Source organism: Phyllobates terribilis, unplaced genomic scaffold (genome assembly GCF_046119375.1).
Source record: "Phyllobates terribilis strain yellow unplaced genomic scaffold, ASM4611937v1 Scaffold_2__4_contigs__length_985480577, whole genome shotgun sequence".
NCBI classification, from domain to species: domain Eukaryota; kingdom Metazoa; phylum Chordata; class Amphibia; order Anura; family Dendrobatidae; genus Phyllobates; species Phyllobates terribilis.
The window spans coordinates 797,791,075-797,804,506 of record NW_027362762.1 but is presented as its reverse complement, the minus strand read 5'-3'; the positions used below and the strand labels follow the sequence as shown (position 1 = coordinate 797,804,506).

Here is a 13,432-nt window from a genome sequence, read left to right as displayed (position 1 = left end):
CACTGGTCAATAACTGGGCTTTCATCTCTTCAATACAGATGTTGCAATGTGTGATCCCAATACATTGTAAATGTTACTGTAGGGCTGTAGAGATATTAGATTCTCCTAGCAAAGACAAATGAAGTCTAGAGAAATCCAGGAGTGACACAAAGTGCCATCAGGGACTCATTATATTCGTGTTTTTTCATTATAAACCATCTGATGGTTTCCTTGTAAGTGCATGCCATCTCCTAATGTATCGCTATGGTAAATTTCATACCTCCTGCTGCCATGGGTAAACGTCCAGGAAACAGATCTATTTTCAACTATTTCTTCTTCCCGAAGGCTACCATGGAAACACATGATCCTTTACCCTCTACTATATCAATATGCATCTTCATTATTTTACCAGCTCTTACATCCTTTTTGTTTTTTTACGCTGTATTTAAGCTGATAAATTGAGGCGGTATTTGGCCCATATGTTGAGGAAATTTCTGTGAACGCTTCACTCAAAGGGAGGTTCTTAAAAATGTTGTTTCATCTTGGATATTTACATGACAGACTGGTGAGTAGATTAGTCGGCTGCTGCTTACTTGCAGTGGTGAATTTCCTCACTTGATTGGATTGTGTTTAGGATATGTTGGGTGTTTTATTGTTAGGTTATCACATATTCAGCTCTAAGGTTTCACAGCCTTGGTAATGGATGGAAATGTCAATTCTCATTGACGATACATTTAGGTGGTTTTGTCTATTTTGATGCTTTTTATTTTAATTAAAGGGAACCTGTCACCATGAAAATGCAGATTTATCTGCAGGCACCATGATATAGAGGGGGAGGGGAGCAGAGCAGATTGATGTTTAATTTTATGAGAAACTATACAGTATAACCTATGCTTTTATCAAACCTCCTGCTTTTTCTGGGATTTTCAGTCCAGTGGGTGGTCCTATCAGTGACTGACAGCTTTCTTTGTATAGATTTGCATAGAGAGAGCTGTCAGTCACAGATAGGACTGCCCACTGGACCGAAAAGGGCAGAAGATTAAATGATAAAAACACAAGTTATGCTGAATCTTTTCTCATAAAATTATATATCAGTCTACACTGCTTTGTCATGGTCTCTGCATTTTCATGGTGACAGGTTCTCTTTAAATTTCAATTATTGTTTGTTTATTTTTGGCTTTTCTATTCTCGTATATTAGTGTTTTACGTGTCAGGCATCCATTGATGGTGGACAGTGTGAGAGCGGGCAATTACATGGGGAGGTTTTTCTGCTGAATGCTGCAGAGTTCTGTCTGTCCTTGCGTCAAAGTGTCTCATGACTGACACCATATTTATTATGTATTTTAGACACTTTCTGCTCCTTGCCAGATAGGAAGCAAAGGCTTAGTGAAAAGAGGGCTATGACCTGACACCATGTGCCAAAATTTTGCTGAAAATTTCTAGAATGAAGTAATGGTGTAAACTTAAAATAGAGAGGCTAAATATGCACCACAATATCAAACGGCATGAACCACTGTAATATATCTGAGGCAGCAGATCGGTCACAAAATGTAACATTACAAACTGTATACATTCTTAAATTGATCTTGGATCTGATGAAGCTGGTGTACTTAATTGAAAATCTGTGTAGCAATGACTGTATAATCTTGATATTAAGAAAAACCATTTGGCCCGATGCATTGTTCACGTTGGTCTTGATGAGTAGGCATGCTGGAGTCAGACGTTGCTGATTCATGAAGAGACGGAGTGAAGAGGCTTCCGCCTCTTCATAGATCAGGAGAGTCAGACGTGAGGCGTTCACCTGTATGTGCACTTCGCCACAAATCCTACTCCGGCCCCTGCTGGAATAGGGTTTGTGGCGTAGCAAAAGCTGCAGCTCATCTTCAATTTGATTCTCTGCATACTGAGAGCTGGCCAAACTGGTGTGAGAACTCCAAAAGCAGCAAATTTTGATGCAACTTATAGTTGCGCATACATTTGGGAACTTTTCAAAGCTTTTACGCCAGAATTCTGCTATGAAAGCTGTGATGAATCAAACCCTTTGAGTCCAATAACCACCCACCACAATGTTTTTCCGCTGCAGCTTGTACTAATCAGTGTGAGATCTCAGCCAGTGGAGATAGTTAAACTTTTATAAAGGATTATACAGCTTTCCTGCCGTGAATTATCAAAGTAAATACAACATCCTTATCTTGTCTAAGAGATGTGTTTGTACTTTATGTAGTTTGTATTGTGAAATCTGGTGATAGATCCTGTTTAACACTAGGACTACTGGACTCGTGACCCCGCCTAGAACTACTGAAAGGAGTCATTTTGACTCCTTGCTTGTTTTCGTTTATTTTTAGAGTTTCATTTGTGGTTATTTATTAATAATTATATTTTTTGTAATGTATTATTATTGTGAGATCCAACAGTAATGCTTTTGATTGTTTTTTTTCTGCTTTTCTTATTTTTCTACAGAAAATAACAATAATTATAATAGACGTTTTTCAAACATTTTTTTTTATTCAAGTGCACACATATAAACAACAACTGAAGAACAAAAAGCAGAGAAAATGTAGGTGGAGGAGCATAAAAATGAAAATATGGCGCAGAATTCACCTTCTAAACATTTGATGTTTCGCATTTTAGGCATTGCCTTTGATTTATGGCAGTACATTGCCCACACAAAGACTTACCACAAGTCTTACAATTTCCGACAGATCTATTTTTCTTGCACTTTTCTTTGATCTGGCAAAATTTTGTTTGAACCATCACTTCTGAGCATGTAGAAACTTGGGACGTGGAACCCTTTTCCCTATCTGTGACATAAGGACCACTCAACTCTCTCACAAGCGTTTGCAAAAATGCCTTGCGTGACATTTTTTGGTGGGTAATCTCCTTGAATATTATCCATGCATTTATACCCGCAAAGTCTAAGGCATTTTCAAATGCATGAACAGGCCATCTCCTTGTGCATGTTCGTGTGGTATATTTTCGTGCCATCTGATCCACTACATCTACTCCATATTTTGTTTCATTGTAAAACTTTACCGTTTCTGGAGTTTTTTTTAGCGGAATCAGACGCAACAACAACATCTGGATGGACGGAACTCAAAATGACAACATTTTTGTTGGGCTTTCCTTGATATACTGTAAGTGTAAAATTGTCTTCATTTCTAAACACTAGTGTTGTACAATTCCTCTTTCATGGATTTTATTTCTTTAGGCACTTCTCGCCTTATCTTGTTCAGTGTTCCCACGATGGTTGTTCCTTTGCTTTTTAGCTGTTTAGCTAATTTTACTGAAGTAAAATAATTATCGGTTGTAACATTGCGACCTTTTTTCAAAAACGGGTCCAATAACTTCATTACCACATGGTCAGCTAAACGGTCCTCAGCACGGCGTGTGTCATCTTTGCCTAGATAAGGGAAGCCATTTGCCAGATATTTGCTCCTCTTATCAACAGCTAGCCAATATTTGTGGCCATATTTATCTGGTTTGGAAGGCATGTACTGCGTGAATGGACACCTAGTTTTGCTTGGGGAAAAGTTGCTCATCCACCATTATGTATGGGCCAGGTTTGTAACACGCAATACAATTTTCAATAAACCTGTCCCACACAGTAGAAAATAGAGCAAACTTGTCCGTTTGCAGTCTCTCCGATCGAGTAGATTTCTCATCAAATCTGAGAAACCTCATAATTTCAACAAAGCGGTCCCTAGACATTGTCGCTTTGCAAAACGGTATTCCCCAGTCATTACACCAAATACTGCTAATCGAGTGACGGTTCGTGCCAGATATTCCACGAGCATAGAATATCGCAATGAATGCATCTAGCTCCTCATCAGATAGAGTAAACTGTAAATTATTGTTCCTGCATGCTTCTGCAAGCGTACAGTTCTTTATATGTGTCAATATATATGAATCAAAAAATAAACGCCATGCGCTCAAAGGACTATCGATAATGATATTTCTTCTGGCGTATCCTGTAGGGCCAGGTGCTTCTCGAAGAATATTTTGGCTGTCACGCCTACCAGGCAAGTGTTCTCCAATTTCAACAGGTTTCCATTGAATACCATCCGCTGAAACTAGTATTCCTTCAGATTCGCCTTCTCTGGTGTTTGTTGTTGCATTACCTTCGCCGCCATCGTTATCTGTTGTTCTTTCATTTCTGGGACGTTTTGCTGATTTTTTCTGTCCACGACCAGGAGGATGGTCACGAGGCAACATAACTGCATGAGCCCGATCCCCAGTTGATGTGCTTGGAATATCTGTAAAAAAGTTGATGAATATTTAGAATTTTTGTTTTGTAAGGGTCCGTGCACACTGGCTGGATTAGCGGCGGAATATCCGACCGGATATTCTCACCACAATCCGGCCCGTACCTGCCCGCTCAGGTACAGAGCGGAGTTTCATACCTGAAGCTCCGCTCCGAACCCCGGGCTGGAGCCGCTGTCTGGGACGGAGCCGTGCTCGCGCGTAAGCAAGCGCTGCTCTGTCCCGGACAGCGGCTCCAGCCCGGGGTTCGGAGCGGAGCTTCAGGCATGAGCGGGCAGGTATGGCCTGTATTGCGGCAAGAATATCCAGATGGCTATTCAGCCAGAATTCTGCTAGTGTGCACAGGCCCTAACTCAGTGTGTGGAAGAACAAATAAATACACATAACTACTTACCTTCTGGATTTGTTCCTTCTGAGTCTTCAGATTCACTTGATATGTTCTGAGGAATGAAATCTTCATCACTGTCAGAATCAAATACATGTTCCTGCAATTCGGATTCCGATTCATCCTCCGGTATGGATTGCAAAGTAGCCAGAATATCCTGAGGCTTTATCAAACGTCTTCTCTCCATATTCCTCACAAATTCCATAATTCTATATAGTTCCCTGCTGAAAAATAGAAATGAAATGAAAACTAAAAGAAATAATAACTGTTCTGCCACCTTCAAAAGTAGATGGGCTGAATCAGTTGACAGACAGCTAAACTATTTCATAACAATTCATACCTGTATGAGTCTTCAGGCTCGTATGTCTGCGTCTGTTCTCTTTGTCTCTTCAGCTGAACTGAAAGTAAAGTTACTATCCAGAATACTGTCTCCTGCTAGGACCTTAGAAAAACACCACCCTTCATTAGCATAAGATAAGAGCCTAGAGTAAACAAGCTATTTTGTTCAGCATTACACAGTAATACAAGCAGGTAAAACACAAGGAAAATGTGAAAAGTTGACATGTAAATTGAACTACATCTATATGAACATCAGGGTAAATAAGACAGAGTGAAAAAATTATGCACAAAACTTTATAGCAACATTTAGTGACAAAAGGACCTCAAAATATAGTAGGGAGTCAAAATGACTCCCTTCAGTAGTTCTTGGTAAATTTTGAAAAAAACGTGCAAATTTTTCACCAAAATTATTTATTCTCACAAAATCTTTTTTCACATCATATTTGAGGAAAAGTCACCGAGTTTCAAGCCGGAATTCTGAAAAATGTAGTCACAGAAGAGAAATAAAAAACGAAAGGAGTCAAAATGACTCCATCAGTAGTTCTAGTGTTAAGTATCACAGAAGCCTCTCTGATGATTTGCTGTTCTAGTCACATGATTTCTGCATCCAATCACAGGCTTCAGTGATCCTGTTAACATTCAGCACAGACATTACTTCTGCAGCTGTCCTCTCTTCATCTATGTCGGTGATGGAAGCGGAGTATATCTCCATTTGTTGTTTTGAAAACATCCATGCCCACAAAAAAACAATTTTTAATGTCGGACAATCCCTTTAAATGAACCCGGAGCTCTGCCGATACAAGCAATCCTTGTGCTAATGCAAAAGGAGAATGCCCGTTGTTTTTTTTATAACCTAAGCCTCTGTGATAAATGATCCAGGCAAAGAAGGGAAGAAGTGGTGGTGGTGGTTCCTCTGACCTAATATGACTGACAGCATCACTCCTCTCCTGAACACTTCGGACAGTCAGCTTGTTGTTCAGTACTGCACATTTAAAGGTTAGAGTAGTTTTCTATTTTGATTGTGGGTTTTCTCTTGGCATAATTGTTTGAAAGTATGCTGTATTTTTTCTTCCTTTCATAGTACTTTGTGTTCAGCTTCTTTACTCATTATTACATCTTGGAGCTCAGGGATTGCTTGGTACTTAGCTCAATGTTTCATAGTAGTTTTTGTCTGAGCACATTTGTGGGTTGTGTTGAGTAATATATGCAACTGGCTTTTATCTCTCGTTTTCAAGAGATTATTTTTACCTGACGTTTATTATGCCCTCGAAAAACACTCTCCTACAGTACCTGGTGCTGGTCAAGGGAAGCTCCTTCTAGTGACCTGCACAATAGCTGGAGTCACTACGTACAAGAGAATCAGTTGGCCAGTCTGAGCTGATGCCAGTGAACACCTTAGTTTGATGCCCTTAAAAACTCAAAAAACAGCATGGGGCGTCCTAAGAAGTATATAACATTAATATCCGGACACAAGAACAACCCTTTTTAAAGGTGTAATCCAGCTCCACTCACTTCCATGGAAATGAGTGGGGGCTGTGACGTCACATCTACAGATATCTGCTTGCTGACATGCTTGAGTGACAGGTTGTGTGCATCGGTAGATGTGATTTCACTGGCCCTGCTCACACCCCGACACAGACGTGAGTGGAGTTGTATTGCACCTTTTAAGTTGGATTCACAATCTAAGATTTGGTTCGGTCTAGATTAAGGCAATTCATCTTGGCGACTGGTGGGAATCTTAATTCCCAGACCCAACCAATCACCATTTCTGCCAAAAATTGATTAAAATGTTGTGGTGACAATAGAAGTTGCTAGTATGGAAAACAAATCGGAAAAGTTTTAAACCGATTACTAGAAAATTATACAGACGTTGCTGTTCGCTGGTATGGGACTTCTTAGCTTATTTAGCCCAATCTTTAAAGTTGGGGCTTATTCACTCATTCCAAGTGAATAGGTCCATGAGGAAAACGGGCAGCGCACAGGTGGTATCCTGAGTTGTCATTTTGCTGCCCGTTTTTGATGGGTTTTGAGAAATCTCTGATTTTGTTTTACTCTTAAACACAGTGGCATCTCAGAGAAAACATACTTTAAAAAGCTGGCTGTTGACTAGTCTGTGGCAAGTACCTGGCTGCTTTTTGCCGCCTCGATCCCTTTAAGTGACCGGTCTCTCCCAATGTACACACATAGTCTAGATACGGACGGGGAGAAGTCGCCAGGGACCAGCCTCACACTAGCCATCCCTGACGGTCTTCGGCCGGATTTTTAAAGAAAGCCGCAGAGTAAAACATACATGACTGCAATAACACAGCCCGTGTCTAATTCATGCTGCCCGTGGTTTGAGCAGCATGAATCAATGGCAGGTTCCCTTGTATTATTATTTAGTGCATTATGAAATTTTTAATGATTTACATTAAATATTTAATGATGTATGAGACTAATATATTTTTTTATGTGAATTACAGAATGGACAGCAGTTTGCAGAGGAATCGATGTGTGAAGAAGAAAATGAGAACAGTGTAAGTTTTCTTTAAATATCACAATGAATAACAAATGTATGTAATTTTTTTCAGTTTAGACATTTTAGCCTTAACCCAATATCACAAACATGTACGAAAGGTCTCAGGAGCAGAGCTCTTTCCACACATGGCAGATTCCGGCTATATTAAATTGGCGACATCCTTCTCGAACAGACGCGGCCAGAGATGAGCTTGCGCTTCCCAGCTCCCTTCAACACCATGTGACGCAATCACGGGGTGCTGATAGGTTATTATGGCCCTTGGGGACCTGCTGAAGGCCCCTGTCACCATCATCTTGCTATACCTCTGTAGCTCAGCTGTATGCGGAGCTTCAACGGAGATCAAGATTTACACTATTTAGTATCAGCAGTCAGACTTCTGCAGGTTCAAGTCCGCCACTGGGACTAAAAAAAAAAAAAAATGATGAAAAAAAAGTTTTTTAAAATATATAAAAAAAAGTTAAATTAAACACCTTATTAGAATAATGAAATCTGAATCCATACCTCTATAGTAGAGGTTAGGGTCAGTCAGCCGGGACTGGATAGGTTTCCATTATCTATGTTCGTGTTCTTCACAAGAGACAGAGTTGAATTTTATTGAAAGTAGAAAGTTAACCGCAGCACTCTATACGGACTTCCAGGAACGAGGTCATCGTACCCACACATCTCCAAGGAGCTCACTTGAATAAATGAATCATCAGTAGAATAGAAGGACAGCATCCAGACTTAAGTGAAGTAAAAAATCTTCTTCATTTTAGTCTGCCAAATTCAGTGCAATGGTTCCACAATACTGACCGCACCAAGTAACTCTTTAGCATATTTTAATAAAACATTATTCCCGGCTAACAGAGCAGCAGATATGAACTGCTGACCAGTACTGAAATGAATGATATACTAATATTGTGCTTATGTATTTAACTTGTTTTCACTGTACAATCCCTTTTAAAACTTGCGGATCGATGCGTGTCCCACCGCTGGGATCCACACTAATTGGCAGGACAGGGAAATTTTATGCCTGATACAAAATGGAGCGGCAAGTGGGAAGCCAGACCACAGCTCCATTCATTCTCTATGTAACTTCCAGAAAAAGCCGAGCCAAGTACTCTAAAGCCCCGTAGGGAACGAATGGGGTAATGATCAAGCATGCGCATTATCACTACATTCTCAATTTGGGGATAAAAGTGCCCCACTCTGACAATTGGTGCAGGTGTTAGTGGTTGGACCCCCATCAGGATAGGTGATGACTTCTTTTTACTGGACAACTCCTTTAAGTTTGCATGTAATAATGTTCTACATTAGAGATGAATCTAAACTAGAAAAAGTGTTCAGCCTCCAGAGGTGGCAAGGCTTCTTTACTGTGGTGTAGTGTATTTAGCAGAAACAGTTGATGGCTGGAAGAAACGTATTTAGTAACCTCTAATCTTGTACAAAATGCTTATTTGTATGTTGATGGTGTCTGATCGCCATCCTCTTGGTTGAATTTGATAGACTTGTTGTCTTTATTTAACTGTACCACGCTGTGCTAGAATATGTAATCTGGCAACGCCTTTGTCTCTACTGCACATTTGGATTCTTTGGTGGAATGATATATCGTGTCACTATTTCACCTGGTTCACGTCTTTGGATGTACTTATCGCTATCATTGTAAAGTAAGACAACATAAAATCCCACAGGTAGCAAATATGTAGTCTAAACAGGCTACTGATGCCTCGATGAGCGAGCAAAACTCTGATTCCTCAAGTGAAATGGTCTTTTGTATTGTGTGCATTTTGCTGCCATCTTTGTTGGCAGCACATCGCCCTGTGTAAAGAAGACTTGCACTGCTGAGAACAGAACGAGCTATTACAGATCACTCTGCATCTGAACTATGGTCTATCTGCGTAAACGACCCACAACCAGCAAAATATGTTGCCAGTTGGTAAACGTTTTAACGCTGCTTCCTCTTTGCAAGATAAAGCCATTTAGCATAGACATATCACTGATTAAATACCATCATTACTGAAGTGCATAGACTCATTGGCAGTCTAGTATTGGGTTAATACTTCCGCATCTTTTAAGAAGCCTCAATGAGATTTACAGCCATACACTTGCTGAGGCCCTATTTGTATAGAAACGTTATCTTGCTCTAATATGGGCAAAGGTCATTGTGAAGGGAGGAGAGGAGTTAAGCGCCCATCTCACATAGCGAGATCGCTGCTGAGTCACGGTTTTGGTGACGCAACAGTGGCCTCACCAGCGATGTCGCTATGTGTGACACTTTGCAGCGATCAGGCCCCTGCTGTGAGGTTTCTGATCGCTGCAAAGTGTCCTGGACCATTTTTTGGTCGTTGCCCTCCCACTGGTCAGCACACATCGCTGTGTGTGACCAGCGGGAGCAGCGATCAGGCTGGTAACCATGATAAACATCGGGTTACTAGGGGCACACGCGCACTTAGTAACCCGCTGTTTATCATGGTTATGAGCCTGCTAAAGTGAGCGGTAACCTCCCGCTCACCGTAGCAGAGTGGTAACCATTATAAACAACGGGTTACTAGGTGCGCGTGTGCCCCTAGTAACCCGATGTTTACCATGGTTACCAGCCTGCTCCTGCTTCAGCAGGCTGGTAACCAGGAGCAGGGCATCGTGGAATGATTCTTTCCATGATGTCGCTGCTCCCCTGATCGTTGGTGAGCCTGCCTGTTTGACAGCTCACCAGCGACCACATAGCGACGCAGCAACGATCCCTGACAGGTCATATCATTGTCGGGATCGTTGCAGCGTTGCTAAGTGTGACGGGGCCTTTAAGCTGTGATCATACAAGATCCACAATTGGCTATAGGTGATATTTACTGTATGTACAGATGTTACCGGCAGTACTGTGGAGTCTGTAAGCCAAACCTCCGACTCCTTCATTTCCACGACTCCAAATCCAACTTCTCAGCATGGCCTCACTACTGAGCATGTACATAAAGTGCAGCACAGATTCATCTCAACTAAAAGCCAAGATCAGGAACAGAATAGACATTTATTAGGATATTTTATAACTTTCCTAAATTCTTATGAAAAGCTTTACAGCACATCTGCATTATACCACAGAACCCAATTTATTATATATTTTAGGAGTCGGTCCGTTTTGTACCGATGCCACCAAAATCAACTCCCGACTCCCCAGCCCTGGACTTGCGGGTCATTGTAATCCTGTCCTGGGGACTTCATGGCCAGGAAGTCTGGTCTCTAGTAATGGTGCATGTACACTACACAATGATGAAGGAACACTTGTTCTTAGGATAAAATTATATTTTTTGGTTTGCTTAAAAGTTCATTGTTCTCAGCAGCACATATAAACAGGTGTAAACAGGACCTGAGCTGCTGAGAACAATGGCAGCCTACACGTACAGAATGATTTATCACTGATCATTCCGTGCACATCTGAAGTGCAGTCTGCCTGTGTAAACAAGCTATTAAACGACCAGTGACAGGCAGACATATGTTACTGGCCGACGGTCATGTAATGTCGCGCATCAGGAAGCAGATGTAAGTGCACCTTAAAGAGGGTAAAACAGGCTGCTGCAGTCCCTCTCAGTTGGTACATGTATATTTTTTAATGTTTTTGTGTCCTTTTCCCATTTGTTATAAAAGGTATAGCAAACTCTGTTGCTTCGAATAGGGTTTACTTTCATTGTAATCCTGTGACGATAATGAGACTGCTGAAAACTCTGTTGGACAGAACAGAAGTTTGAGTCTTAGTCCTGGGGTGCCAGATTCAGTATTGCAATATTTATTTATTTTTTTTAAAGAGAACCTGTCAGATATGGTTAATCTGCAAGTTAATAGCATTATGAAGATCCCCAGCCGCTATACTAAAATTGCAGCACCTGGGAGAAAATGAACTTTATTCCTCCCAGGAACCGCTGGCTTTGAGTTATTCAGGCATGGCTTCAGCCACTGATCACTACACTCTGAGCGGTGGCTTTAAACATGCCCTGGCACTTTGACTGACAGCCGTCTTTAACTGATGCACTTCTGAGTTGGCTGTCAGTCAGTGCCGGCTTGTGCTTACAGCTGCCGCTCTCGGTGCGGACAGTGGTGACTGTAATTGCACCGGGCATGACTGAAAGCCGGAGGAATAAAGTTCATTTTCTCCCGGTTCAGTGTTTTCAGTAAATCGGTCCGGCATCATAATAACGGTACTAGCATGCTGATTAACCCCATATCTGAAGGATAAGAGTGTTATCTGACTGGACAGGCTCCCTTTAAACCATTTAGTCCATAACTGTGTCCAGAATAAGCCATAGTCTCTCAGCATTTCTATTAGCTAATTGCAGAACATTTTTGTGCCATTTTGGCTAATGATAATGTGGATCTGTAGCAGCAAAATGTTCCTCTTACTGAAAGTAGCACAGAAAAGGGATCCCATATTGTAAATCTATGATGTCTCAGCTGGCTATGCCACAGATGTATAGTATATGTGGGTCCCACTGATGAGACTGGCATCTATCTAGTCTTATTTTGTACCGTAGCCTGTGGCATTTCATTTGTCAGTTTCTTTTTCTTATTTTGTAGTTGACAAATTGTGAGTTTTCTTACTCCATGGAAGATCTCCGCATCCTAGCTAGAATGAATTTGCCATTCCCTCTGTTGTATAGTCAGTCACCTGTAATGTGAGCGAGTAATGGATGTCCCAGGGACTTTTCTGGCATCTGGCCAAACTCTTCTGTAATCTTTAAGACTTGGAATTCTGAACATTAAAAGCATGGAAAGACTTCTCCGAGACATGTCTAACCTCATGCCTGGAAACTGCAGGATACCTGCAAGTGCCAAATGCTGCCTGATTTATTATGAGGCAGCATCTAAGCCCCATCACTTAGCGCTGCCGCTTTACAAAAACGTGTTTGTTGTGAATTGTTTGCAGGTACGCACAACAAAAATGTTGTCTTGTTGGTTTTGAAGGCAATGTCAACTTCACCAAGGAATCATTCATAAAAAAGGCAAAAAAACTCGTACTATCAATGAAATGGAGTGCATAACTAACTGAGAGGGGTTTTCTAATATCTGAGACATGCAAGTATCCATTCCATTCTACTTGACTGATGAATCCCATGATGCTCCAGTGCTGCCACGGAGGTGTTCCCCGCTGTTTCCTTTTCTGCATCCTGTCTACTAATGCAACTGCTGCAGCCAATCAGTGACCTGGCACGAAAAATGCTAAAGTTACTTACTGGAAAACCCCTTTTAGTCCTCGTCACAGTAACACCATGGCTTCCTTTCAGATCAGAACCCAAATCCATGTGATAGATCCTTTTCCAATAGATTGACTAAATAGAATTTATTGGTAATTTTGGTAGTTTTAATGACAAAACTAGGACAAAACACTACAATACTGCTGTAACAGTAATCAGAACAGCTGAGCAGCAGTGTGAACACGGCCATAGTGCTTTTGGAAATTGTACTTGTGTTTTCTGTTGTACGTAATTATGCCATCCTTTCTGACATGTAAGCAGTTTTCACGCTTGAGGTTGGTGCCACGATGGATGTTACATTGGTCATTATATCCCTTTTGATGGGAAGAATGGTGCAGCTTTCTTTGTTTTTCTTGGTGTCAAAATGATAGGAAACCTTGATAGGGCCCCAATGTAAGCCAGACCGCCTTTAATTCTATATTGCCACATCCTACATTCCAGTATAAGCAGAAGTCATTACATAAAAAATACCAAATACTTCAAAATTAAATATTAAAAAATGTATTACATATAATCATTTAAACGACATATGACCCCCGCACAGTTTAGGTAAAAAAAAAAAAAAAAAAAAAAAAATCCCCTGAAACCAGAGGAGCTATGAGTTATATGGCACATGCACGGGTCCTCTACCATGTGTCACATACAGTATGTACATGAGGTATTGCATCGCTATGCATTTTTATACTGAATATATGATGTTTCACGTGCAATACATATGATCTATAATCCCAGCCC

General features: G+C 40.9%; 2 protein-coding genes across 2 annotated transcripts in view; one reads left to right on the top strand and one right to left on the bottom strand.

The window, feature by feature from the left end:
* Positions 1–13,432, top strand: part of RPS6KA3 (ribosomal protein S6 kinase A3) — a 112,286-nt gene that overhangs the window by 20,962 nt on the left and 77,892 nt on the right. Inside the window, exon 2 of the mRNA XM_073667495.1 lies at positions 7,426–7,479. Coding sequence (XP_073523596.1) covers positions 7,426–7,479 — 54 coding nt within the window. The remainder of the gene's footprint in view (positions 1–7,425; positions 7,480–13,432) is intronic.
* On the bottom strand, positions 2,606–5,025 carry LOC141252984 (uncharacterized). Its single transcript, XM_073670737.1, has 3 exons — positions 4,965–5,025; positions 4,634–4,848; positions 2,606–4,232 (listed from the first exon to the last, which is right to left on the bottom strand). The coding sequence occupies exons 2-3, from the start codon at positions 4,827–4,829 to the stop codon at positions 3,490–3,492; spliced, it is 939 nt and encodes a 312-aa protein (XP_073526838.1). The 5' UTR covers positions 4,830–4,848; positions 4,965–5,025; the 3' UTR covers positions 2,606–3,489.

Coding starts and splice junctions, on each gene's coding strand:
- LOC141252984 (XM_073670737.1), bottom strand. CDS start 4,829: ATGGAATTTGTGAGGAATATGGAGAGAAGACGTTTGATAAAGCCTCAG. Junction 4,233..4,633: donor AGAAGGAACAAATCCAGAAG/GTAAGTAGTTAT, acceptor ACTTTTTTACAG/ATATTCCAAGCACATCAACT.